The sequence below is a fragment of the Oryzias latipes genome, chromosome 19 (genome assembly GCF_053564925.1).
Source record: "Oryzias latipes strain Hd-rR chromosome 19, Olatipes_Hd-rR_3.1".
Taxonomy (NCBI): Eukaryota; Metazoa; Chordata; class Actinopteri; order Beloniformes; family Adrianichthyidae; genus Oryzias; species Oryzias latipes.
Genome location: NC_136255.1, coordinates 27,534,861 through 27,562,557, shown reverse-complemented (window position 1 = coordinate 27,562,557; position 27,697 = coordinate 27,534,861). Strand labels below are relative to the sequence as shown.

The window sequence follows — 27,697 nt, the reverse complement described above, 5'->3', positions numbered from 1 at the left end:
GTTGGACAAAGTTGTAAAAACTCGCATCTGAGTGTGAGCAGCGGCCACGCGCCTAAGGGCGGGAAACATCTGTCCGCGTGCTCCGGGGCGCGCGCCGCAGCTGCACTCCCTGAGCATCTGCGGCAGCTGAAGGTGCGCGGGGATGAGCGAGCGCGGGGGCTCCCAGGAGGAGCCGGAGCGTCCAGCCGGGGGGGTTCGATTCGTGACGAAGAGGAGCGGCCACGCGGCGCAGCTGTGAGTGAGCGGGACCGCAGGTCTGCAGAACCTCTGCAGGAGAACCCTGCAGAATCTCTGCAAGGTTCTCCTGCAGAGGTTCTGCAGAAGCAGAGTTCTCCTCCAGGGTTTGGTGGGGCTGCGGGAACTTTGAACGCGGCTAAGCAGCTTATGGGGGTGGGGGGGTGAACAAGGCCTGATTCTTCCAGCTCTGAGGAAGAGGAGGGACTCTGGAGCAGCGTCTGACCTGCTCCTCTGGGAAACGCTCAGATCTTTGCTGCTCCTCATTCCAACAGGTCCTCCACCTGCAGGTCAGCAGAGGAGGTGCTCTTCAGACCCCCCAGCAGGTTCCGGCGCCAGGCCCAGCGCCTCTCTGGAGTCTTCATCCGTGGACCCGGCTCCATGGCCCTGACGGCGGCTCTCCGCTCGTCCCGGTCCGTCCAGACCAGGAAGGGCAGCAGTACGTGGCCTCAGCTCCCTCCAGAACGCTCCTGGTAGGAGGTCTCCTGACGGGTTCTCCTCCTCTGCAGTGTTCCCAGCGGAAGTTCTGGACGACCCGGCGGAGCTCTCCAGCCAGATCACGGCTCCTGGGATCCTGAAGATCTTTGGAAACGAGATCTGTGAAGGAGCTCACTACAAAAGCGTGCTGGCCACCACCCACTCCAGCGCCAAGGAGCTGGTGAAGGAGGCGCTGGATCGGTGAGACATCCTTCCAGCTTCGTCTGTCTGGATTCTGTCAGAGCTGCCGCGAAGCTCAGATCACACGAGGAGTTCTGGTGTCGTGATCCTGAGCAGAACCAGGATCAGACCTCAGACGGACGAAGCTCCGCCCTTCTGATGGTCGTGAGATTTTCTCAGCTGGTCCAGGAAGTCCAGGACTTCGGGGAATCCGTCTCGGTCCTGATCCCCGTGCAGAGCGGGCAGCCGGTCCTCAGATTTACACAGTTTTGTGGACTAAATCTGAAGGTTTGAAGCAGCGCGAGAACATTTTAGAGCCAAACAGAAAAGCTTCCAGCCGCTGTGATTGGCCCTCAGCGTTTCCCGCTATGGCGGCAGACGTCTTCCTCATGAGCCCAGAAGTTTAGAAGTCATCAGTTTACCTCAGGAAAGCGTCAAGAGCCTCTAAACCTCAAACTGGCCCCCAGATTTCAAAATGGCCGTCGCTGTGAGTGGGAGGGGCCCCCCAGACAAACACAGGTGTGGAGTTCCACCCCCCTCTATCAAAGGGGGTGTGGCTTCTTTAGCCACATGGCAGCGATGGGAGTGAAACTAAAAACTTCGTTCTTGTATTTATGCTGAAAACCAAAATGGTGTCTGTTCTGTGATGTCACAGTTTGCGGTAAGATGGCGGCTTTGTGGACTGCGAAGCATCAGAGACCCAGTGGAGTTTTAAGGCTGACGTGCAGAATCATGCTACGTACATGAAAGTTCCATTTTTTTATTAAATTTGTGTGCAAAACTTCTTTGTGACGTCATCGCTTGACGCTAAAAAGTTTGGAATCGACTTTTTTGCAGATCTGGTTTTTTGGGAGTTAACTTTTGGAAAACAGTACGATTTACATAAATATAGTAAAAATAATCGCCGTCGATAGGAAACCGTCTTAAGGAAACCGTCGTTAGGGAACCGTCGTTAGGAAACCGTCGTTAAGAAACCGTCTTAAGGAAACCGTCTTAAGGAAACCGTCTTAAGGAAACCGTCGTTAGGAAACCGTCGTTAGGAAATTGTCGTAAGGAAACCGTCGTTAGGAAACCGTCGTTAGGAAACCGTTGTTAGGAAACCATCGTTAGGAAACCATCGTTATGAAATCGTCTTAAGGAAACCATCGTTAGGAAACCGTTGTTGGGAAACCGTTGTTAGGAAACCATCGTTAGGAAACCGTCTTAAGGAAACCGTCGTTAGGAAACCATCGTTAGGAAACCGTCGTTAGGAAACCGTCGTTAGGAAACTGTCGTTAGGAAACCGTCTTAAGGAAACTGTTGTTAGGAAACCGTCGTTAGGAAACCGTCTTTAGGAAACCGTCGTTAGAAAACCGTCGTTAGGAAACCGTCGTTAGGAAACCGTCGTTAGGAAACCGTTGTTAGGAAACCGTTGCGAGGAAACCGTTGTTAGGAAACCATCGTTATGAAACCGTCTTAAGGAAACCGTCGTTAGGAAATCGTCTTAAGGAAACCATAGTTAGGAAACCGTTGTTGGGAAACCGTTGTTAGGAAACCATCGTTATGAAACCGTCTTAAGGAAACCGTCGTTAGGAAACCATCGTTAGGAAACCGTCGTTAGGAAACCGTCGTTAGGAAACCGTCGTTAGGAAACTGTCGTTAGGAAACCGTCTTAAGGAAACTGTTGTTAGGAAACCGTCGTTAGGAAACCGTCTTTAGGAAACCGTCTTTAGGAAACCGTCGTTAGAAAACCGTCGTTAGGAAACCGTCGTTAGGAAACCTTCTTAAGGAAACCGTCGTTAGGAAACCGTCGTTAGGAAACCGTCTTAAGGAAACCGTCGTTAGGAAACCGTCTTAAGAAAACCGTCGTTAGAGAACCGTCGTTAGGGAACCGTCGTTAGGAAACCGTCTTAAGGAAACCGTCTTAAGGAAACCGTCTTTAGGAAATCGTCGTTAGGAAACCGTCTTAAGGAAACTGTTGTTAGGAAACCGTCCTTAGGAAACCGTCCTTAGGAAACCGTCCTTAGGAAACCGTCCTTAGGAAACCGTTGTTAGGAAACCGTTGTTAGGAAACCGTTGTTAGGAAACCATCGTTATGAAACCGTCTTAAGGAAACCGTCGTTAGGAAATCGTCTTAAGGAAACCATCGTTAGGAAACCGTTGTTGGGAAACCGTTGTTAGGAAACCATCGTTATGAAACCGTCTTAAGGAAACCGTCGTTAGGAAACCATCGTTAGGAAACCGTCGTTAGGAAACTGTCGTTAGGAAACCGTCTTAAGTAAACTGTTGTTAGGAAACCGTCGTTAGGAAACCGTCTTTAGGAAACCGTCGTTAGAAAACCGTCGTTAGGAAACCGTCGTTAGGAAACCGTCTTAAGGAAACCGTCTTAAGGAAACCGTCTTAAGGAAACCGTCGTTAGGAAACCGTCTTAAGAAAACCGTCGTTAGAGAACCGTCGTTAGGGAACCGTCGTTAGGAAACCGTCTTAAGGAAACCGTCTTAAGGAAACCGTCGTTAGGAAACCGTCTTAAGGAAACCGTCGTTAGGAAACCGTCTTAAGAAAACCGTCGTTAGAGAACCGTCGTTAGGAAACCGTCGTTAGGAAACCGTCTTAAGGAAACTGTTGTTAGGAAACCATCGTTAGGAAACCGTCTTTAGGAAATCGTCGTTAGGAAACCGTCGTTAGGAAACCGTCGTTAGGAAACCGTCGTTAGGAAACCGTCGTTAGGAAACCGTCTTAAGGAAACTGTTGTTAGGAAACCGTCGTTAGGAAACCGTCTTTAGGAAACCGTCGTTAGGAAACCGTCGTTAGGAAACCGTCGTTAGGAAACCGTCTTAAGGAAACCGTCGTTAGGAAACCGTCTTAAGAAAACCGTCGTTAGGGAACAGTCGTTAGGAAACCGTCTTAAGGAAACCGTCGTTAGGAAACCGTCGTTAGGAAACTGTCTTAAGAAAACCGTCGTTAGGGAACCGTCGTTAGGGAACCGTCGTTAGGAAACCGTCTTAAGGAAACCGTCGTTAGGAAACCGTCGTTAGGTAACCGTCGTTAGGAAACCATCGTTAGGAAACCGTCATTTCCTTTTCAGTGTCGTAGTAATGCTACGTTCCTGCATGGCTCTCCAGCCTCTCAGTCGGTCGGGACGAACACAAGAACGGAAGCAAACAGGAAGTACAGAACATTCTATAGGAAGCAGCTCATCCTCGATGAAGATGATGTCATTTCCTGCAGTGTTCTTCTGACGTGAACCTGGATGAAAACGTGTCTGAATAGACGTCATAGGCGTTGGTTTTGGAACGGCCCGTAAGTTTTCCCTCCGCCCCTCTCCGTCTGTTCAGGTTTGTGTTTGATACCCGATGCAGGTACGGTCTGAGCAAGCGGGAGGCCGACGCCTACATCCTGTGCGACACCATCGGCTCCATCCACAGTCGGCAGTGGCGGACGGAAGCGTTCCGGGTCGTCTGCGACCACGAGAAGCCCCTGGTGCTGCAGTCGCTATGGAAACCCAGAGAGGGTTTGGCGAGGCGCTTCGAGATCCAGAAGAGGAGTTTGGTGGAGGAGCAGACGTCCAGGGAGAAGGACACCGTGACGGCCGGTAGGTTCTATTGGAGGGTTTGGGGGTGGGCTGGGGGTGGGGGCCGAGTCAAACAGCTGTTTTTATTTCTCACTAAAAGCCATGTTGATGAGTTTCACAGACGGACGGCAGGACACGCCCGTCTGTCTGTGGGATAGAGGTCCGCTGCAGGGATCCAGCGGGGTGGTTCTGCGTGGTTGATCCAGCTGTGCGTCCCGGCGTGCGTCCGCCGTCATAAGCGGCGAGCTCCCATCGGCGCCATGAACCCATAGCTTTGTCTTTCCATCACCTCTGCTTCCTGCTGCCTGTTGATTCTGGCGCAGCTGCAGGAAAACGGGGCGTTGCACCGTCGCCTCGCTCCGTCGCCTCGCCCCGCATTCACGCCGGCTGTTCCGGTTCCCCCCCAGGTCTGAACGCTCAGGCCCGTAAGCTGCAGAAGAGCCGCTCCAGAGTCTCCTCCACCCTCCTGGAGAGGGCTGCTGGGTCCAAACTGTGGAGGAGCAAAAGTGAGATGGACCTTCTGGACCCCGACACCAAACAGGACCCGAGATTCATCAGACAGAACCTGGAACCCACCCCAGAACAGAACCCTGCAGCCCCCCGAGGGGGGGCCCAAACGGAGAGTCTCCGTGCGGCCAAGTCAGCAGGTGAGCGTGAGGGGGAGGAGTCTGAGAGGGAGGAGACGGAGAGCAGCGGCGATAACACCACGCAGTACTCCCTCCACCCCCCCCACGACTGCCCCTACCTGCTGCTGCTGCAGGGCCGCTCTGCTCAGGTACGCACCCACACCTGACACGATGAGGGGAGGGGGCACGCTGAGGTCATGTGACCTGCGTCTGCTTTGACATCATCCATGGCCTCTCAATCTGACGCAGGTGGGACAAACACACCTGTCAGCTGTTAGACCACGCCCACAATTGGTGTCACATGACCACACCCCCTTTTCAAAGTAAAATGTGGGGTTGTTAAGATTGACAGTAAGGTTGTAATAGTCCACCTGGTGGTCACACCTTGAAGAACGTTGGCTCTAGAAGACTGACACCTGACAGAAACTGTCCAATCAGAAGCCAGTAGTATAAAAGAGGCAGATTTAAACCCTCACCCTGCAGCCTATGAGCAAACAGTAGAAAAACATTCAAAATGAGACGATAAAGTCTTTAGTTAACGGCTCCGTGAACTAGGTTGTGTTTTGCAGTTCGCCGCCGTTGAAGATCATTGTTTACAGAACACTTATTGTTATTCTTAACTAATCTGTTAATGTTTTGGAAACAGAAACCCTAAACATAAAAGAGCTCCATCCGATTGGTCTAAAACGTGAAGGCGTCCATCTGAATGGTCAAATGCACTAATGGATTTATTTGATTCGTTAAATACTTCAAGCTGCCATAAGATTGTTTTTGCACATGTATTGCAATTTTTGCCGTCTCTTGCGTTGTGTGTATTGCACAGCTTGATATCGCGATAACGATAAATTAGCGATTTATTGAGCAGACCTACTTCAATCACTTTGATTGACCTCGTTTTCCAGAACGGAGTGGCTTCATTGGTAGGTGTGGGAGTTCCAGAGGTGTTCTAGAGTTGTTCTAGACGCGTTCTAAAGAGGTTCTGGAGGCGCTCTAAGGGGTGTTCCTGAGGTACTCTGGAGATGTTCCAGAAACGCTCTAGAAGTGTTCCAGTGACATCTAGAGATGTTCTAGGGTTGTTCTAGAGGCAATCCGAGTCACTGTATTGGAGTTTAACGTTCAGAATTCCCAGATCTTTGTGTTTAAACTCAGAACCTATCAGGTATAAGTTACTGTAACCACAAGGGGGGCACTCTCCACTCTCCTTTCATATGCATGTCCCAAGTCCGGGCGAATGCAAAGGGTTGAGTTAGTACAGGCGTCTGCTGTAAAACTGATACCAAATCACACACACGACTTGTTAGGGGATTTGCTGTGGACCCCCCCTGAACGAAACAGCTGAAAGCAAAAACATTTATGAAACAGGAGTGAGAGGACAGAAGGTGCAGTGGTAGGGCGGTCAGCCTCTGATCTGAGGATCACAGATTTGATTCCTGCCCTGCTTACACAGATGTCGAAGTGCTCTTGGGCGAGGCACTGCGCCTGGTGGAAGGTTGGTGCCAGTGTTCGGTGGTGGGGCTGCCATCAGTGTGGGACTGTGACTTCGGGCCCCTGAGGACGGTAGAAAAGCGCTGTTAAAGCACAGGCCTTCTGCCGCTGACATCTCTGCAGCAGCTGTGGAAAAACCAACACAGAACAGGAAGCAGAAAGGACAGCACTTCCTGTGTTTTCACACCGGTGAACTCCTGCCACACATGACAGGACACGCTAACGCTCACACGCCCAACACATCGTCGGCATCAGGTCCGTCATGGCCGGGCTTACAGAGCCGGTCTGTCAGTCTGGGAAATGTCAGACCTGATTAGACTCTCCTCATTGTTCTCGGCAGTCAGTGGGTTTAACGAAACACCATAATCCGGCTAGAAGAAAGACCTTTCTTCTCACAGCTCCACGTGATTGGAAAAGGAGTTTTCCCCGAGCAAAGCGCTCCATCATCAGTGACAGCCATCCGACCCGACCCGTTCTGGGTCCCAGAGAACAAAGAGGGAAAAAATCCTCTGGAGGAGGGCAGAACTGACGATGACACACTGATGGAGTCTGATGGAGCTCAGCCCTGACCTGTAGAGGCGTGGCGAGCAGGGCGGCTTAAGGTCACACGGGGTAACCACGAAGACAGAGATGGCGTCAGAGTCACCGTCTCATGATTCATGTTAGATCATTAATGTTCTCCCGGTTCAGTTCCCCCCCAGTCCACCATGGTCTGGGTCTGAGCGCAGATGCCCCTCCCATCCAGCGGGTGGCAGTTTGCTCCGTTTTCATTGGTTGACCGTCCATCAATGTAGTTTACAATTTTTACAACTGAGACTCTGACTGGATCCAAAACTGCTGTCAGAGTGTTTGTCTTTTCTTTAAATCACATCTAGTGTAAATATTCTGGGTTCAGATGGGGGCGTGACCATTTGACTTTATTGAGGTGAGGTTTCTGGGTGTGGCCTAAGAGCTGCCAGGTCACATGATCTCAGCTCCATCTTTCCTGCTGAAGGTCCTCAGCAGCCTGAGCTCACGTGTTGCCTCCTCAGGACTTTGTCATCTATCTGCTCGCCGCCCCTCTCGTTGGCGTTGGCCGGCACACCGACGACGACGACGGTCCTAAGAGTGACATCAGCCTTCACGCCGCCGACATCCTTCCCCAGCACTGTCACTTCCTCCGCCGCAGACCTGGCGAGCCCGTTGTGCTCCGCCCCTCCACAGATGCCTTCGTGACGAAAAATGGTGAAGTGCTGAGAAGCGACGTGCCCCTGAGCCCTGGTGATGTCATCGGGCTGGGCCGCCACTACCTGTTCCTGTTCAAAGATCCGTCAGCGCCGCTGCAACAGGTAGAGATCTGCAGGTCCCTTCAGGGTTCGGCTCCTCTGGCGTCTCCTTCACCTTCATGTTCTGCTCCTGCAGGACGGCGAAGCGCCTGACCTCAGCTGGTCGTCATGGAGCCGCAGCCCGTCTGCAGCGAGGCGCAGCTCCCAGACGTTCGTCTGCAGCAGCTGCGTCTCCCACCTGCAGCCTCCTGCAGGAGCAGCCGAGGCGCTCAGCCTGTCGCTGAACTACGAGGCTGAAGACGAGGAGCGGCTGGTGAAGAAGATCGTAGCGATGCCAGGAGGAGACCGCGCTCCGCTGAGCGTCTCCTTCCTGCTGAGCCTGTGTCTTCATCGCTCTTCGTCGCGCCTTCGGGCCTCAGACCTGCGCAGAATTCTGCTGCTGATAGCGAGTAACTGTCAGACCGCCGTGTGGGTGAGCTTCCAGACCGCAGCGGAGGTCGTCCACACGCAGTTCAGCGGATGAAGCAGATTCTTTCTGTAGTTCCAGTTATGATCTGACCAATCAGACGACTCAATTAAAGTACCGTATTTTCCGGACTATAAGCCGCTACTTTTTTCCTGCGCTTAAATAAGCCTTGCGGCTTATTCAGTGACGCGGCTAATTTATGGATTTGATCGGCAGCCGCCATGTACGTACTTACAAACTCAGTGAATAGTTTGAATTCTCTATCTAACACCAAGCACAAGGCATTTATTTTTCAACACACCTCTTAGCAGCCAAACAGCATGGAGTTGACTTCAGGTCTTAGACACTTCAGTCATGGTTCAACAAAACGAAACACGCATGCCCGGCCGCATCCCAGAATCCTTTGGTGCCCTTAGACCCAACGTGCACGTGATCGCCATTACAGTATGATGCAGCTTTCAAGTTAAAAGCAATCGTTAGAAGCAGCGTGAAAAAATCCACCATCACTAACGGGTTAGGAAAAGCCGGTCAGCTGCGTGACGGAGAGAACCGCGCATGCTCAGGAGTGAATTTACCTCTGAGTCATAGTGACTCGGCTGGCTGCACGTAAATATGTGGGAATAACATCAGCCTTTATTTTGTCGGGACACGACTGGAAACACAAATCGACGTGGTCGTTTTTACGGTTTCTAAGGACTGAGCGGAATTTTGCATTGAAAAGCTCACAGCCTCCGTGTGAGCTGGAGACATGTTCTCCTGCTGCTCGTTCACATAGAGCTGCGGGGCCGATGGCAGTCTGAAGGCTCCCACACGTAACAACGCATCCGCCCCTCATCCACAAAACGTTCAGTATTAAGTCTGATTGCTCTGCACAGACACGATTTGCTCCGTCCACCGGCGCAATGGGGACGAAGCGCTCCTCCTTGAAGCCGCCCTGGCAACGGGTGTCAGAGAAGATAGGAAGGGGAGACGAGCCAAGGAGCGCGCGGGGCGAGCGCGGAGCGCAGAGGCGTCCGCGGAGCAACAGTGTTTGCTGTGGAAGGAAACTTCTGACGCACGCGCCGCGCTGAGGCGCGCTTTTCAGTCGCCGCTGCTTTATTTTACCGGTGTGTTTTTTTAACCAGCCCTGTTACTCCAATAACGCTGCCGCGACACAAGCGGAAGGAGAGCTTTTCCCGTTCACCCCTCCATGCACTGCTGCTACTTGCTCATTCTTAAACACGTACAACAGAATGGCGAGCCGGGTGTTGGCCCCGACTTTAGCCCCTAAGACTCATGGGAAATGTGGAATCGCGGATGTAAATTTCCTCATCATAACTGAGGGATGTAATGTTGATTATATGGTTACTGTTTGTAATTTTATGTATGATACCTAGATTGTCAATAAGTAAAAAAAAAAAAAAGAATGAAATAAAAACACCATAACTGAGGAACTTGTGAACAGAATAGAGGTCCATGCTGTTTGACAGATGTTGATACACTCAAATACATGAGCCTGAGGCAAAGCTGACTCCACCCACAATGTGCTAATGAATCGCACTCTCTCTAGGATTCTGGACGTGATCTGTCAGGATGACAATATCGCCTAACACATGCGCGGCTTGTACTCTGATGCGGCTTGTGTATGTATAAAAGCAGTTAAACACGTGAAAATGGGTGGGTGCGGCTTGTAATCGGGTGCGCTTTGTAGTCCGGAATTTACGGTAGGTGGAGCCTGTTGGCCCCCACGACCAACGATTGGTTGACAGAGTTTGCTTTCAAGTGTTAGGGGTGTGGCCTTCCAAGAAGCTGACTCCTGATTGGTTGGTGGTTGTCATAGAAACAACGACTCAGATCGACCAATCACTGCTTACGGGTGACGTCTGGCTCCAACATGGCAGCGTCCGGATATTGAAAATAATGGCGACTGAATTGACTTCATTTGGTTGGAGCTGGAATAAAGCATTTTCTCTGGGTGACGTCAGTCACTCATCTGCATCATGAATTCATGTTCCGGGGCCCGAAGGCAGCGGGAGTCTCTGCTGAGATGGAGCCAGACGTCCCAAAGCATCTTTGTCATCCTTCCTCTGGGAGTTTTGGATCTAGATCTTCCATCTGAAAAACAGGAACATCTGTGGCTAACCCATCATTTCAGCTCCTAATCCAGCAGATTCTTGTTCAGTCAGTTTAGTGTCGGTCAGACGCAGCGCATCAGCAGAACGTTTGGTTTGGTCTGAAACGGTTTTCAGGACCGTTTTGTTCATCATCTGTGCTCCAGCATCTTCATCCTCCTTTTAGTGGTTCCACTTGTCCAGATGATCATGAATAGTTTTGGACCCCCCCCCCCCCCCCCCCCCCCCTTGCCTGTCAGTCAGACAAAAAGGCGGGCAGAGAGGAAGCAGGGAGGAGTAACGTTTGTTCTTCTTGCGTTGCAGGAACACACGAAGAACGCGGCAGCAGCTCAGCCGGACGTGTAAGCTCTCCTGTTGGTTTGTGAAGGACAGACGTACATCTAGAAAAATGCATCCAAACTAAAACACAACACACACACAGCATGACTCACAAATAAACAGAGTTTTCATGCTTCACAGTCTTCTTGTGATAAAAACCACTGATTTCCTTGATTGAATCTGTAAATTTTATGATGTCGTTTAGTCACAGATTCTCTTAGTTTCCTCAGAAAACATCCCATGTTTTGTCTTGTAGTCATGGAGACGAAGCTTTCACCCCAGAGGAACTCCACGCTCTCCGTTTGGACCAGGTCCTCTCAGGACTGCGCCCCCTGGTGTTGTGGATGTCCAACAGCCTGGAGCTGCTGCACTTCATCCAGTACCAGCTGCCGCTCATTTTGGAGTGGAGGAGCCAAACAGCGTTTGGAGGAGGGGAGGAGGAGGAGGAGGAGGACATCAAGACCTTCGGTTGGTGACCAGGACAAAACGTCACAGATGAAGACAGAGCAGAAGCATCATTCAGGTTGTGAACGTTCTCCTCAGAGCTGCTGGAGCTCCGCCTCCCCTGCATCCGCTCAGTCAGCGAGGAGACCAGCTCTGCCCTGGAGGAAGTCCTCTTGCTCTCCTTCCAGCAGTGTGTCTTCTACATCACCAAGGTAAGGAGGCGACGCCCTCCGTGGTCGCCGTCCAGCTTACATGACCTCAGAACTCACCAAGAGTCTTCTGAGAAACGAGTGAGAAGCAGAGAATTGTGGGTCATGACTTCTCACGTCACGAGTCACGCTGGAAGGAGGAACCTTGAGGACCTCAATGGGGAGTTAAAATGGGAAATTTGACATTCACGTGGCGTTCGAGCGTTTGCTTATCACCAACCAACAAAAACCAGTTCCTTTCCAAAGTATGAAGGTGGTGGGGAACGAGACAGCAGCGTCCTGGCCTGCAGGGGGCGCTCCACTCCAACCATGAGTGCTAAAGGTTCCGTTGTTTTGCTGTTTACTTGAAGTGGCCACGAAAAACCACTGGAGCAATGAGGATTTCCTTCTTCTCTGTCACGTCTCCGCATTCTGCTGGACTCTGCAGGTCAGTCTCGTGGGTCAAACCGACCCTGGGTCTCGTTTTGAAGGAGGAAAGTTTTTAATGTCTCAATTCCAGGAAGACAAATCTCTTTGCAGCTCCAGAAACGGATGGTTTGAAGATGTTCTTGAGGGATGAAGCTCACTTCATCCATCCATCCATCCATTTAGTGAATGGAGTTGAAAAATTTGTCTTTATTAAATTCTTCTTTAAAGATGTGTAGTAAAAATGTGGAAGCTTCAGAAAGCGAGCTACTTTTGGCCGCTAAATGGAGCAGAACAGCGAGTTTCCTGAAAATGTTCCATCTCTGACTCGGAGAACATCCTTCTGCATGTCGGCCTCCAGTTCTTCAGAGGAAGCGCCGCACCCCTGGAAGAGCGCCCAGGAAACTTTTAGAGGACTTTCCACGCGGTTCTGGCAGCTCTGGGCCGCGTCCAAAACCTGCAGCAGAGACTCCGACCCGTCTCAGTTCCAGCCGAGGGGCTGGCCTGAAGGTGGGTTCCAGCATCGGTGGTCTGAGGTCTGGAACTCCGGCTTTCCAGAGGGGTTTCCCTGCAGGAAGAGGATCTCCTCCGGCACATTCCTGCTCATGGATGTGGGTTCTGCAGCGTACCTGCTCCCAGACTCCGCCCAGTCTGTCAGCACGCCGCTCCACTGAATGGATAACAGATGTTCATAAATCCATAAATAGTTTATTAAATGCAGGACTCACTGCTGCAGCCTCACTTTCTAAAGCTTGAGTCCAGCGCGTCCCAACAGGAGAGGAAACGCTGGCGAGGGACGCCGCCGCCTCATTAGCGGAGCATCGTTTTTGGAACTCTTCCCCCAAATGTGTCCCTCAAAACTGCACGCTCACAAAACACTCCAAATAAAGCTAACAAATCCAACCATGACAGCGTTTCCATGGTAACCGTTTCACTAAATCTGTATTACATGAGGAGGAAGCTGAGATTTGACTGTATATGAGAAGTGGACTGAGTGACTCCGCCCCCTTGGTGTTCCAAGCAGGAAGTGGCCGCAGGCTCCACTCTTGCTCTGATATCTTTTTTAAACGACTTCTTGATCATTCGAATTTTTCCAGGATATAAATATTCGATCATAAACTGACCAATCAGATGCCTCAGTAAAAGTGGGCGGAGCCACTTGGCTCTAAACATTTTTAAGTCTTAGGGGTGTGGCCTTCCAACAAACTCACTCCTAATTTGCTGGAGTGGTTGCCATAGAAACGCGATTACTGCTTGCTGACGCGTCTGGAGCCAACATGGCGACGTTTGTATGACGCAATAATGACAACGGCTTCCTCTGGTTGGAGCTGGAAGTGAACCATTTTCTATGGATGACGTCACGCTCGGTCCAGTTCTCTGACACAGTCGGTGGATTTCACCTTGGAGCACGCCAAGGAAGCGCGGCGTCACGCCAGACGTTCAGCTTTCCGACAGCAGCAGAGTCCTGCGACCTGAGATTGGAAACCATCTTCAGAAGGGGAAGTTCAGAACCTGCCCCCGATCAGCAGGGAGCTGAGCACCTTCCAAGCTTAGCATCAACGGCGTTCTCGTTGGTTGCTAAGGAATAATAAAACTTTTTCTTTGAGGTAAAGATACAAAAACTACCAAGCACATTTATCAGCCCCGGTCATGAAAAAATCTGTATGGTTGCTATGGACTGATGCTTTCATGGAAGCCAACATTTCAGATCCAAAAACCCGTTGAAGCAGCTGATGAGAGGTTCTGGGTTCTGTCTGTGCTCAGAGTCACAGACTGTTGGCTGGGAAATATGTTAGCTAAGAAACGCAGCGTAAATGGATTTTTGTTTTTAGCTTAAAACTTTTTTGGCTACTTTTATGTCTGACTTTTTTAAAGACATTTGTGTGTGAAGTTTTAACAGTTTAGGTCTGAAAATAGGATTTCATTATTCTGGTTTCATTAAAAATATTTATGTTTGTGGTTGGGAATTTAGAAGAAGCTGTGTGGGCCCGGGGGCCCGGGGCCCTCAAACCTTTCTAAACGGCCCTGAGACGCTGCTGAAGAGCAGCAGCTTCATCTGATGAGTCAGACGGACTTAAAACCAAAGCCGTTCACAGCAGCCGGATCCATTTTTCCTTTTAAAGACCTCTCGTCCGTTCTGAGAGTGACGGGGCCCCACCTCTCTGCAGGGGCCCCTCAGTAAATGTAAGCCGATCTGCTGGATTCCTGCAGCGCTTCTCACTCAGCACGTCTTCCAGCAGCAGCGCCGAGCCCGGATCCACGGCCGTGCCGGGTTCAGAGGAATGTGGGTCTGTGGCTGGCACCGGCCTTGGTGGGAGTAGGGGTGAGAATGGGGGGGTACTGTTGGAACAAAGCCGTGGTTGTCTGGGCAGAAGGAGGGGCTGATGAAAGGACCGCGGTGGTCTGAGATCCTTCATGTTCTTCTTTCTTCTGCCCCCCAGTTCCTTCACCCCGTCCTGCCGGCTCTTCTGGACTGCAACCCCTTCTCCGGAGGTCCGGGGTCGGCCCCCGGGGGTCTGCGTGTTCCGGTGGAGGTCCGGCAGGTGCTGCGGGTTCTGGACCAAACCGGGACGCTGCTCTCGGACTGCCGGGTCCATCCAGACGTCTCGGCTCAGCTCCTCGGCTACGTCTTCTACTTCATCAGCGCGTCGCTCTTCAACTCTTTCATGGAGGGAGGTGTGTGAACGGTCCTGAAGGGTGGTGTGGAGCGTCCCGCCTCGGCGGTTCTGTTTCATTCTCCAAAGGACGGGTTCTGACTTTTCCTCTTCCCTTTACATCCTCATGTTTAAGGTGTTTCTGCTGCTCATTAAACTCTCTGCTCTTCTCTGCTTTGATGAGAAAACATCAAGTTAACATTTTTGACGTTTCTGAATCGGATGAAGCTTCACAAACGTGAACATCCGGGGCAGCTGTCACAGAACCTGCCTCCTGCTGACACACAGGCTCAGAACCGGGCTTCTATCACTGGTCCAGAGGTGTGCGGATGCGGGCCAACCTGGACCTGCTCCTGGACTGGGCCCACGCAGCTGGACTGGGAGACCTGGCCTTGGAGAACACACAGGCCCTGTCGGCAGCCATCAATCTGCTAGCCACGCCCCCAAAGAAGCTACTGCAGGTATCGGCGTGGGGGGCAGCTTTTGTTCTGTAAAGGTTTCTGTTCTCGTGGATCAAAAAGTGGTTTTCCGTCTCCTCTGGAGGGAAATCAGCTGAGAGGACGATCATGGTCGTCCTGGAAACAAGTCTTTACTGTGTTTGTGCCGTCAGTGTTCCTGGGCGGGGCTCCGCTCCGAGTACCCCTCCCTGAGTGCGGCCCAACTGAACCACCTGCTGAGTCTGTACAGTCCAGCCCCGCCCTGCCGTCAGGCGTGGACGCCATCGCCGCAGGACCTGTGGGCGGCCCGTCAGACCTGTGAGGCCGGACCTCCTCAGATCCTCAGATCCAGTTCTCCCCCCCTACCCCCTTAACGCTCCTCCTCTTTGCTCAGCCGCCATCCTGCAGAGCTTTGACTCCCATCATCCTCTGCTGCTCCCTGATGAAGGCTACCAGCTTCAGCTGACCGCCACCGGGACAGAACCGGCTCTGATGGAAGAACTGGACCGGCTCAAAGAGTTCATTTCAAGCCTCTCGGCCCCCCAGGTACCAAAACATCTTTTCTGTTTGATTGTTGGGTGGATGAGGAGGGTGGGGGTTCTGACAGGGAGGGAATCTGTCGGGAGATTTGAAGAATTCTGGACTTGTCTGGGAAAAGCTGTCGGTTTGACGCTGACAGCTGTTCTGGAGGCATCGCATCCTCAGAGGAGACGGAACACAGATGGGTCCGATTTAAAAGAACACTAACAAACAAAGCAATGAAGGTCCCTTCATAGCCTCCTGCTGCGCCACCTGCTGGCCATCACGCCCACTCCAGTCAGTCTGATTGTTCCCTGTGGAGGGCTTCCTCCCCCAGTTCCTCCGCCTTCAGGCTCGGTTCTACAGGACTGTCGGTTCCGTCTGTTCTTTACTGACGGCAGCAGATAAACCTGACGGACCTCTAGGTTATTCTGCAGGTACAGGACAGGGGGTGTGGCTTAAATCTTCCCCGTCAGCTCAGGTGTGCCTCAGGGTTTTGTCCTGGGCCCCTTTTTTCCTCATTATCCCTGTTTTAGGAAGTTCAGCTCCTGGTGGGAAAACCCTTCAAATACATCGTTAGCATGTTTTTGTCGGCCTCCTCTGGATACAAACGTGTGTGGTTCTGCCCCAGCTTTCCCTCGTAACGGTTTCCAGATCATCTGAGGAGCTTACTCTGTGCCGGACCTGCGTCCAGACATCCTCGTGGTCCACCAACACCTCTCCTTCCTCCCATCCCTTCACCCAGCAGCTCAGCAGCCATGGAGCACGCTCTCCATCCCAGGAGCTCAGACATGTGGAGCAGCAGGCCAGGAAGACCCGTGAGGCGAAGACGGCAGCCGCAGGCCCCCTCACCCCGCCCGCCACCCCCCATGAGCAGGACGGCCCCCTCCGTAAAGGTAAATCCAATCCGTGTTCTGAACAAACCACAAACGTCAACGTTCCGACGGCGAGAACAGATTCAGACCAACGTCCAAACATCCGTCATGTCAGACCGCGGACAGAGTGGCTTCACGTTTCTGTGGACATGTTTGGCGTGTGTGAACGTCTGCGTTGTGTTACTCACACGTTAACGGTAGCATCTTTTCTCTTCATGGCTTCATGAAGCTCCATGAAGCGCAGACGAAGTGTGCATTATCAGCTTCATGAAGCTTCATGAAGCTTCTGTTTGCTTCGATGTTTCAAAGTGTCATTTCATTACAGCTTCACCTGCAGATGGGCGGAGCTTTGAAAGCCCGACTGCTCTGACAGCAGACGGCTGCAGACTGGAGCTGAAAGAGGAGGAGGAGGGGGGCGATGAAGAGGTGTTCAGCTTGGAGTTGGAGCGAGGTGAAGGACTTGGTCTGGCTCTGAAGGACTCAGAGGTCAGCAAACGTTGAACTTGTGGATTTTTGTAGATTATTTAACTGAAAGTTTCAAATCTAACTGCAGAGAAGCTGCAGCCGCAACAAATTCAGGGGCTGCTCCTGTTCTCCATCATCTCCAGTTCATCCTCCAGGTTCAAATACGTTCACATACGTCCTAGAAATCCATGTTAGGAGCAGCTCAGCACTAAAGGAAAAGGGTTTGGACCAGTCATGCAATACTTCAGCTGCAAATAATGATCCAAGAATGGCCAAATTTAAAAAACAAACACCCAAAGAGATGAATCGTAAACTTTGGTAAAGCTGAGGAAAACCTGGAAAATGCTGCGTAGCGTTAGCATGCAACGCTATAAGCTTATGTTTAACTCAGCTAAAGTTTCAAAGCAAATATTTGAGGACAGATCCTTTCATTAGATCATCATCTGCAAAGATGAGGATTTTGAGTGTCTAAAAAGTTCAACAGCAGAACGTGCAGTTTCCTGCTAAAATGTCTATAAATTGACCTTTATTGACACATTTATTGACATATTTATTGACATTAATGTGCTCAGTAGTGAGAAAGTGCATGTCAGACACAGGAAAAGGTTTTTAAAGCATCAGTTGAATAAACTGAACCCCCCTCCCACACAGAAAATGTTTAACATCTCCACTCCTTAAATAGTGACGGAGCTTGATGGAGTTCTCCAGAATCTGTTCTGTTGGACTTTTATAAGAGACACTTCCAGATGTCAGTGAAAAGTTCTGTTTGTCTGAGTCCGTTACCCTTTGACCTGTAGGACAAACCACTGAAGAGGGTGGGGGGCATCTTCATCCACGCCGTTCTCCCAGAATCCCCTGCTGCTCAGCGGGAGAAGCTGGAAGCAGGAGACCGGATCCTGATCGAACTGGACCACCAGAGGTAGGAAGTTCAGCGGTCTCATTCCAGCCGGGTTTGGTCCGTGGATCAGCTTACAGAATCTTTGCCCCCCCCCCCGGCAGTGGCAGAGAGCAGATCCGGTCGTCCGGGACCACCCTGAGGTTGCTGGTGGGGGGATCCTCCTGCGAGGCTCCGGCTGTGCAGACCGGGTTCTGATGCTGAGGAACGGATACCGAGTTGGGCCTGAAAAGGTTCTGGAGAGTCGAGGGAGGATGAGGATGAAGCTGCTGGCTTTACTGTGAAAGGTTCTGGGTGCGGTCGGGGCGGGTTTGGACTCAGACTGTGGGTTTATGGACGTCAGACAGCAAAACCACAAACAGGCGAGCAGGAGGAGGCAGAACAGTCTGTGGAAGTCCAAACCCGCTTTATTACGGCTCATAAACTGAGTTCTCTGACGGGAATCTGTGCCAAACATTAAATCATTTCAACTTTACGGCTTTATTCTCGTTTGTTTATTAGAGAAACCCGTCTGTTTGATGCTGACTGGAGACATAAAGTCTGTTTACAGGAAGAAAGAGGAAAAACTGAAGTTCTGGTTCTGGATCCGGAAGTCCAGAAGCTGCTGGTGATGAAGACGAATCGTTTGCAGGAAGCCCTGATGCTGCAGAATCGACACTTTCCCCGCCTCAAAGAGTCACGCCGCCAGTTTAAGTCTGCAACCACAGCTGAAGTTTCGTTGACCTTTGACCTCAGGGAGAGAATTAAAAAAGATGTATACTGCTTCCAAGGGGCATCATGGAAAAAAGGTTTCTTGTTTTGCCAAAATGTTAACGGCGTGAGCGTGGCGAGCTCGCAGAAGTTACGTTCTTTTATTGCTCGCATTTCTTTCATCAAAATAGTGAAAATGTGATCCATGAATCGAAGTCTCAGCCTGAACTAAACAATATTAACAGACCTAATGAACATTTTAGGAATGTGGGCGTGGTTAAAAACTAACCCCCACCTCAGGAAATCCAAGTTTACTTTTGCAGATTCTTCTAAGAATGACAGTAGCCGCGGTTACATGGGCAGAATATCTTGATGGGATCAATGGTCGGGTTAAAATTCACCCGTGCACATGGGATCAGAAAACCTCTTTCCGATTAGAACAAACGTTCCCATGAATCACACTTTCGGTCGGAATGAATCATTTGGGCATGCGCAGTCGTGTTGAGCGACATTTATTTCTGCTTCCCCAAACTCGCTGCGTGAGCTGGCGGCTCTCCTGAGTCCTGCAGCCGCTAACCCAGAGCGGCGGGACGGCCCGCAGTCTGAATTCTCCCACGCATAACAAAACGCAGACGTAACAAGCATCCTCCCCCCCTCAGACACAAAGTTATTACTCCAGCTCCTCTGCTCACTCGGGTGCCAGTGGACCGAGTGAGCAGTCGGGGGGCACGAAGTGCTCCTGCCCCGCATCTCCCTCGTGAGGGGTGATAGAGAGGGGAGAGCCAGCGGGGCGAGAACGGAGCGGCGCTTTTCACGGGGCGTCCGCAGAGCAGCTGGTCGGTCCCGTATGAGCTCCAAGGCTTTCTCTCAGTGAAACACCTTCTATGCGTGACGTAACCCAGAGCAGTAGTGACACACGATCGGAATGACCGTTTACATGCTCCACCATCGGATAAACGTTCGGTATAACCCAGCTATCTCCATCGGAAAGAAATTCTGATCCGAACGAGTCTGACCGGGGCAGAGTATTCCGAACGGCGCGTTTACATGACGCATTTTCTTTCCGATCAGGTGTTCATTCTGATTACTTTTGCCCATGGAAACGCAGCTAGTGACCTGATCGTCACCCCCCCAGACAACCAAAACTTTGGAGACGAAAACGAGGATCCCGCTGACCGACGGCGGAGCACACCTGTCGCTCGCGGGTGCTCCGCGCTTGTCCAGTGGGATCCTCGGCCTCTCCTTCCTCCGCGGAGCTCGGCAGCTGGCAGCGGTGTGACACCGCGCTATATGCCCTCGCTCAGCGGCCAGCCGCCGAGCTCCGGAGGAAATAAGAAGCAAGGATCCCGCTGACAGACGGCGAGGTCTACACCCTCGCTCCGCGGAGGAAAGAAGAAGCGAGGAATCCGCCACAGCCGCGCGCCGCCGCGCCGGAACGCGGACTCAGCCCGCTGAGCGCTGGGTATGCGCGAGCGACAGGTGTGCTCCGCCGTCGGTCAGCGGGATCCTCGTTTCTTCTTTCCTCCGCGGAGCTCGGCGTCTGGCCGCGGTGTCGCGTACCAGCGACACGCTACGCCCTCGCTCAGTCAGCGGGCTGAGTCCGCCACAGCCGCGCGCCGCCGCGCTGTCGCCTGGAACGTCGCGGAGAACGCATTTATCTAATCTAATATATTTTTTTCAAATGTTTATCCATATGATTTATAATAAAGCTGCTCATAGCCCTGGCCCTGTTGTCCTGCTACAATCATCTTCCTGATCCTGTCCGTTCGCAGCCGTCGCTGCATGTCTGCATTTAAAGCACGAAGAGATCATTTCTCATTAAAATGCAGGAGAAAACTAAGTTTTTCTGTAGAAATGCATTTTTATTTCACTCTCTGTGTTCATACAAAATGATTGAGAGACTTGCTGTATGGAGTCCTATACTGTTCATAATTAAATAAATAAATATTTGATTAAATAAATAAATGTGACCTCATGAAAATACACAATCAACCAATAAATCTCTCATAAATATATAAAAAGATTATGAAATTGTGAAAAACCTGCATACTGATTTTATATAAGCCATTATATTATTCAATATATTTCATTTTGCTTTAAAAAACTGTTCATTATTTTATAACAACATTTTTAAATATTCACTTTTAATCATGTGGAATATTATTATAATTCTGTCTTTTTTCAGAAGCTCGTATTTCAAAATCAATATTTTCCAAAGTAGCTTTGTTTTATTTCATGTTGCTGTTTTTCACAATGACGTATTTATTTCATGAAGAGCTTTTTCAGGAGAATGGGTCTATCTGTCAATCAGTGAAAGTGGGCGGGGTCTAAACGCTCATTGGCTGATCCATGTAAATCGACTCTTATTCCTCGATACCCGCTCAGCGGTGTGCCAGTCAGAGAGATGACATATTTCAGCGATATCTGCGCGGCTTTGCAGACATTAGAGATCAAATAGAGACAAACGATCTGTCTGCTGCAGAAGATGCAAACATGGACGACTCTGTTTTTGTAGTTTGAGGGTTTGTGTGGACCAAAGCACAGAGAGGAGCTCCGGTCGTCCACGTCTATAAGTCCCCCGTTGAAACACTCCTCATTCTTACGCCATTCACTCAGAGCTCACATCGTGCCTGATGTCGGCTCACAGGAGGTGAGCTGGCGGACCGACAGTCAGACCAGGCAGCTGCCCAAAGCGGGACAAGCCTGCTGAGGCCCCCTGAACCTTAAAATATTTTTCTATTTTCAATGAGACAATGATTATAATCAGGTCCTCTGATTTTATTTTTCCCTCCCTTCAAAATGTTGAACCTTTCCTGCGATGACGTTTCTGACCGTGGTCGGAAAACGCAGCGGAGATCCGGGATTGATTGAGCAATTCTGCAGCCAGGGCTTACTCCAAGAATCAGACTCTGCACTTTGGAGGAAACCTTTTTTTATTATTACTTTTCCGGGTGACAGGGCAACAGACCCTTAACGTGCGCTCACACATACACTCTCGCGCTGCCTGGGCGCTCTGATTTACACGTAATTTAAGACGTAGTTTGACTGCGCTGAGCTGAAGCAGAGACTCTCTGGAATTGATCTCATAAACTCAAAAATAGAAACATTGTTATGTGAAACTATTCAAAATAAATCAACCTGATCTCTTAACACTCCATGTGCATTGTGCATCCATGCATTTTTACTGAGACAAGCGCAGGCAACCGCTCCATGTGGCTATCAGGCTAAAAACATTAGCTGGTAGCCCATCCCACACGCGCATGTTGCGTTCATGGAACTCCAGTTCATAGAAATTTTGTGGAACTCCAACAACCACCCAGCCTAACTTAGGCCACTACTAGATGTTAATGAGAAGATGAAAATTGCAGAAGCGACCACAAAACCACCTGAATTATACACACTTGCCCAAAGCCACTTTTATCCACAAATTTTGAACAAAAACTGCCCAATTTCGTGTAACACTGTGGATGTGTTGAGGTGCAGACTCCCCCTAGTGTTGAGGAGAGTGCATTGCGCCGTCACGTTTGCTGAAGCATCTTCGATCGATGTAGTCAGGGTGCTGCTGCTCATGTCTGAGTAAAGGAGTAGCCAATCACAAAAGTGTCTCCGCCTTGTCTAGTTTGATTGACAGACAGACTCATTCTCCTGAAAAAGCTCTTCATGAAATAAATCAGCCATTGTGAAAAACAGCAACATGAAATAAAAACAAAGCTACTTTGGAAAATATTGATTTTAAAATCCAAGGTTCTGAAAAAAGACGTAGAATTATAATAATATTCCACATGATTAAAATGAATATTTTTAAAATGCTGTTTTAAAATAATGAACAGGTTTTTAAAGCAAAATGAAATATATTGAATAATATAATGGCTAATTTAAAATCAGTGTGCAGGTTTTTCACAATTTCATGATCTTTTTATATATTTATGAGAGATTTATTGGTTGATTGTGTATTTGCATGAGGCCATATTTATTTATTTAATTAAATATTTATTTATTTAATTATGAACAGTATAGGACTCCATATTGCTGTCACATTTGAACGTTTATCAGAAGAGTTATTGAAGCAGGAAGTGTGAATCTGTGAAGGTCTTTCTAACTTGACCAAGTTCACCGAATCCAGCACTCTGATTGGTTGACTCCGCCTCCTCTTACCCTCCCTCCCCCCCTAGTCCCATTATCGGACACAGATCACTTTTGACCCAAGTTTCTCGCAAGGAATGTGTCAGAAGTCAGAGCGCAGTTGTAGCGCACCTGTGATTTACGGCAGCAGATTCGAGCACACGCAAAAGCACATTTGAGCAGTTGTAATCACAGATTTAAAGTTGTAACTCTAAATGAACACATGCAAATGGAAATTTGTCAGTTCACAGCAGAAGATTTTTACACACAGATGCAGATTTTTGATGCACAAGTATTCAGATTCTATATTACAAGTTCTCAAATCAAATCTACAAGTGCGTTCTTTTTGACACATTTTTACCCTCATAAGTTCTGCATTGTGCTCATATCTGCTCCTTTGTACTATGGGGGGGGGGGGGGGTGTCTTCTTTCACGTCCTCTCCTCTCTCCGTTCCGTTCTCATGCTGTTCTCTCCTAGATCCTCTTTACCGAAGTAACGCAATAACACATTAGGGCCGCTCTGTACATTTTGGAAATAATGTAAGACTTTCACCTTATGGTTGTGAAAGTAGTGAATATAGAAAATATGATAAAAGGCAGAGAGCGACATGCAGCTCAAGAGCCGCCTGTTAACCCCGCCCGCACTGAAAAATGAAGGTCCCGCCCCTCTGCCTCGCCGATAAGCCATGCAAATTTCAGCCAATCAGATTAACCAGAAAGGTTCCTGCCCCAAAAGTGACAAAAACGCCCCTTAACACTGAGCGTAAATCCACATGAGCGCGCAAAAAGGAATTGACCGCGCAGGATCACTGCTCAGTTAGGATTGCGCCTGCGCGGTTTTAAGGTTCACTCACTCAGTTCCTAAATACGCCTGCTTAGTTGTCTTTACGCCCTTTCAGTTTATGTCTGTCTCTGAGATCTGACGGGGGCTCCTGACCCCCACCCTCATCTTCGTCACTGTCGTCTATGGAATTACAAATCTGCCAATAAGTGAAAGGGCGTAAAGACAACTAAGCGGGCGTATTTAGGAACTGAGTGAGTGAACCTTAAAACCGCGCAGGCGCAATCCTAACTGAGCAGTGATCTTGCGCGGTCAATTCCTTTTTGCGCGCTCATGTGGATTTACGCTCAGTGTTAAGGGGGCGTTTTTGTCACTTTTGGGGCAGGAACCTTTCTGGTTAATCTGATTGGCTGAAATTTGCATGGCTTATCGGTGAGGCAGAGGGGCGGGACCTTCATTTTTCAGGGCGGGGGGGTTAACAGGCGGCTCTTGAGCTGCATGTCGCTCTCTGCCTTTTATCATATTTTCTATATTCAGTACTTTCACAACCTTATGGTTGTGAAAGTACTGAGGTCTTACATTTTCTCCAAAATGTACAGAGCGGCCCTAATGTGTTGTGTGACTTCAGTAAAGAGGATCTAGGAGAGAACAGCATGATGACGGTACGGAGAGAGGAGAGGACGTGAAAGAAGACACCCCCCCCCCCCAGGGTACAAAGGTGCAGATATATGAATAATGCAGAACAACTTCGTTTGGAAACCCTTGAAATGCAAAGAGACACGATTATGAGGCATAGTTTAAACTGCAGCTATCAGCTACGCGGAAGAACACGGGAATAGAGCAGCTGTGGTTCGGTTAAATTAGATCTTCACAGATTCGGACTTCCTGCTTCAAATACTCTTCTGATAAACTTTCAAATTTTTCAGCAAGTATCTCAATCCTTTTGTATTAACACAGAGAGTGAACTACAAAAGCATTTTTAAAGAAAAAATTTCGTTTTTATTGCCTTTTAATCAGAATTGTTCGTTTCAAGCTGTGAATACAAACAGAGCAGCGAGCCGGCTGCCAAGGGACCGTCAACAAAGTGCTACCTCTGTGAAACACCATTCTATAAAAATCAGTGAACTTTTAAAAAGCGAATAAATGTCTATATTTATATGAACTGGTAATGAAGACTCATCAGCATAGTCATGCTGCATTATTATTTATTATACTAAATTTTGTTAGAAAGTCAACCTCCATTTTATTTCTTATAGTTTTTAAATTTAATAGAGATATGAATCATAACATAAATGCACTGTAGCTCTGAAGATACTAAAGCTTCTGTCACCAAACCTCCTGTACTGACTAATCATGACCTTATTTTATTTTATTATATTATATTTTCCTACTAAAATAAAGATTATGCAAAAAAAAAAAATATGGCATCTTCAGAGCTATTGAGGATTTTTGACCAAATCTGATCCATTTGTAAATATGAAAAATTCCTATAAATAAACAAAGTGAACTATTGACATTCTTTATTTTAGTATGAAAATAAGGTCATGTCAAGTTACTGATAACTTTAGTCATGATTCATATCTATTAAAATTTGAAAAAGTATATGAAACAAGATAAAAATAAAGATGGACTTTCCTACAAAATATGTATTGTAACAAGAAAATGCCTTATAATAGTTTTATGATTTTTTTTGTAAGATTATTGATTTTTACACAGTGGTGTTTCACAGAGGTTGCACTTTGTTGACGGTCCCTTGGCAGCCGGCTGCTGCATGTCTGCATTCACAGCTTGAAGCGAACAATTCTGATTAAAAGGCAAAAAAACGATCTTTTTTCTTCAGAAATATATTTGTGGTTCACTCCCTGTGTTAATACAAAAGGATTGAGATACTTGCTGACACATTTGAACGTTGATCAGAAGAGTTATTGAAGCAGGAAGTCTGAATCTGTGGAGATCTTTCTAACTTATCGAACCTCAGCTGCCAGAGAATTTAAAATAATGAATCCATGGTTCACAAGTGAGAACGCTGGAAAACCAACTCCGACAAGACAAGTAGACGCAGCAGCAGCTGAGTTTCCGCGGAAAAGGAAAGGCCTGCGTTGGAAGAACGACTCGAGGCTGAGCGCTGCAACTTCCAGCAGATGACCGTGAAAAGTTGTCCATCCTCCCCCCTTACCGGGACGCAGCGCCGGCGAGTTACGCCACACTTTGGGACTGCAGGACTTAAACTTGGCCTGACGCGTCTGCTGTCACTGTTCTTTGGAGCCGCATAGCAAAGAGACGGATTCTGATGATGAGGAAAGGGAAGCTGGCGTGTCTGATAGATGCAGTCCAGCTGTTCCAGATGCAGAAGATGAGGACTTTGATGGATTAGAAATGCTGATTGATGACTGAAAAAATAAATCACAAACAACTCAGTTTTGCGCTCGCTGCCTTTTTTAAACACACACCAGCGTGCATGTTTCACCGGTATGTGTGTTAACGTTAAACAGAAAAAAACACTCAGAACTGAAACGGCGCTGTTGTAATGATAGGAGGGGGTTATGGCACATAACATGGCTTTAATTGTGTGTTTGTCTGGCAGGTCAGTGTGTGGTGTGGCTCATTAAATATCACAGTTAGAAATGTCAGCTCTTTGTGTCAAACTTGTTTGTTTCTCCCCCCCCCCCCCCCTGTTAGAGGCAATCATAGAAAAAAAACGCGGATGTAACGTGGATTAAAACATTAACCAACGACCCAAAAATAAGGTAAGAAAGTGCAGCTGGTTTATTTGTGGTGTAAGTATTTCTCATGTGAAATTCACTGTATTTGTTACCGTTTTAATGCTTTTAATCCACGTTACAGCCGCTGTTCCTTTTCTATTAAAGCCCCAAAATTAAAGTCCCGCCCCGCTGCTTGGCATGCAAATTTCAGCCAATCAGATCAACCAGAAAGGTTCCTGCCCCCAAGTGACAAAAACGCCCCCTTAACACTGAGCGTAAATCCAGGTGAGGGCGCAAAGGAGAATTGACCGAGCAGGATCACTGCTCAGTTAGGATTTCAGCCGTTCAGTTGTAAAATACGGGGTCGCTTGGTTAGAATTAAGCCATCACAGTTTTAAAGTTCACTCACTGAGTTTCTAAATACGCCCGCTTAGTTGTCTTTACGCCCTTTCAATTTTTGGCATTTATGTAATTCGATAGTCATCGGTCTCAGAGGAAGCTGGAGATTTGTCCTGACTGCTCTGCTGCGGTTCTGCTCGCTCCTCTTCATCAGCTTCTGCTTTTATCCACTTGGTGGCGCTGCAAGCTGGAGCTTCTCTCCCTGTCTCCATTAGGCTGTGATGAAGCTGTGAACTCCTCTTCATCATCATCTTCAGTCTTCACTGTGATGACGGGGAATGGGAACTCATCCAGTCGCTCCTGACAGTCCCAGACTTCCTCGTCCTCCTTCTTTATGTGGACTAAGTTTTTTTTTTTTTTTCAAAACTTTATTGAATGTAAAAAATCAATACAAAACAATGTTGAACAGTGAACAACGAAGGAACAAGCCAGGGGGTTTGTACATTTTATGCATATATATTGAAACTAATACACAGATCTAATGTTTTGATGGCGTTCTTATTATCAGAGTTTCTTATTGTCTTAATGTATTGTTTGAACTCATTAATAAAGATTGAGAAATGAGGGGTATGATTCGTTACTTTTGATTTATGAATGTGCCATTTGCATAAAAACAACAAAAGGTTAATGAGGAACAACTGTTCTTTTTTATGAGATGGACAGTGGGTGATGCCAAACATAATATTTTCTAAGTACAGGCGGAAGTCAGGGTCAATGTGGGCAGAAATGAAATGACAAACTTTAGACCAGAGAGTGGTGGAAAAGGGACATGACCAAAATAAATGTACAGCATCTTCAGGGTGTTCATGACAAAAAGAGCAAGTAACATCAATATCTTCCTTGAACCTTTGTAGATATAGTTTGGTTGGATAGAATTTATGGATTAGTTTGAATGAGATTTCTTTCTTTATGTGGACTAAGTCCTGCTTGTCCTGGTCCAGATCAGAGCGGTTGTCATGGAAACGCTCTTCTTTCAGCTCCAACAGCTGCTGAACATCTGTAGGAAGCAAAGGAACAACGTCACTCTGATGACTGAACCTCTTGTTTTGGTGAACTGACCATCAGGAAGTGAGAATCAGAGTGATGGACGGAGCAACCAGACACTTTATTCAGGCACGGATCTGATGGGTTTGAGGAGCAACTGTCATGTCGTTACGTCAAACATCAAAGTAAATCCGTTTTTCTGAAAAACCTACGTTTACGATGGCCACGCCCACGTGGTTAACGGGATCAATAATGACTCAGAAGTGGGTTCAGGGTAGAAGAGCTATTCTGTTTTAATTAACTTAATGCTTCTGGTATTCATTTTATTTTTAAAACAGAATTTCATCCAAATCTGAATTACAGTTAACAATAAAATAAGTGCAAAAAAGAAGACAACAGTATAT

The 27,697-nt window shown here is 48.5% G+C and overlaps 1 protein-coding gene across 5 annotated transcripts; it reads left to right on the top strand.

Annotated features, from left to right (window-relative positions):
• Positions 1-18,090, top strand: LOC101157201 (ras-associating and dilute domain-containing protein). Of its 5 annotated transcripts, none has more exons than XR_013651448.1 (18): positions 1-234; positions 510-673; positions 744-912; positions 4,230-4,462; positions 4,849-5,216; positions 7,584-7,880; positions 7,954-8,289; positions 10,698-10,735; positions 10,969-11,180; positions 11,256-11,368; positions 14,212-14,446; positions 14,713-14,885; positions 15,035-15,179; positions 15,256-15,407; positions 16,035-16,276; positions 16,581-16,741; positions 17,518-17,639; positions 17,720-18,090. XR_013651448.1 is itself a non-coding variant. In XM_020701979.3 (18 exons), exons 1-18 carry the CDS (start codon positions 143-145, stop codon positions 17,811-17,813), a joined length of 3,252 nt encoding a protein of 1,083 aa, XP_020557638.1. In that variant the 5' UTR covers positions 1-142; the 3' UTR covers positions 17,814-18,090. The 5 variants fall into 5 exon arrangements, 4 of the variants coding, with proteins under 4 accessions (XP_020557638.1, XP_011471766.1, XP_078793295.1 ...); XM_020701979.3 differs by having other exon boundaries at positions 16,129-16,276; XM_011473464.4 differs by having other exon boundaries at positions 16,126-16,276.
• Positions 18,091-27,697: the final 9,607 nt, after the last annotated feature.

What these genes read in the sequence shown, in the direction of transcription:
- LOC101157201 (XM_078937169.1), top strand. Translation starts at nt 143, where the DNA reads ATGAGCGAGCGCGGGGGCTCCCAGGAGGAGCCGGAGCGTCCAGCCGGG. An exon ending in CCCCAAAGAAGCTACTGCAG is followed by an intron (nt 14,886 to 15,034) that starts GTATCGGCGTGG and finishes TTGTGCCGTCAG; the next exon opens with TGTTCCTGGGCGGGGCTCCG. An exon ending in TGGCTCTGAAGGACTCAGAG is followed by an intron (nt 16,742 to 17,517) that starts GTCAGCAAACGT and finishes TTTGACCTGTAG; the next exon opens with GACAAACCACTGAAGAGGGT.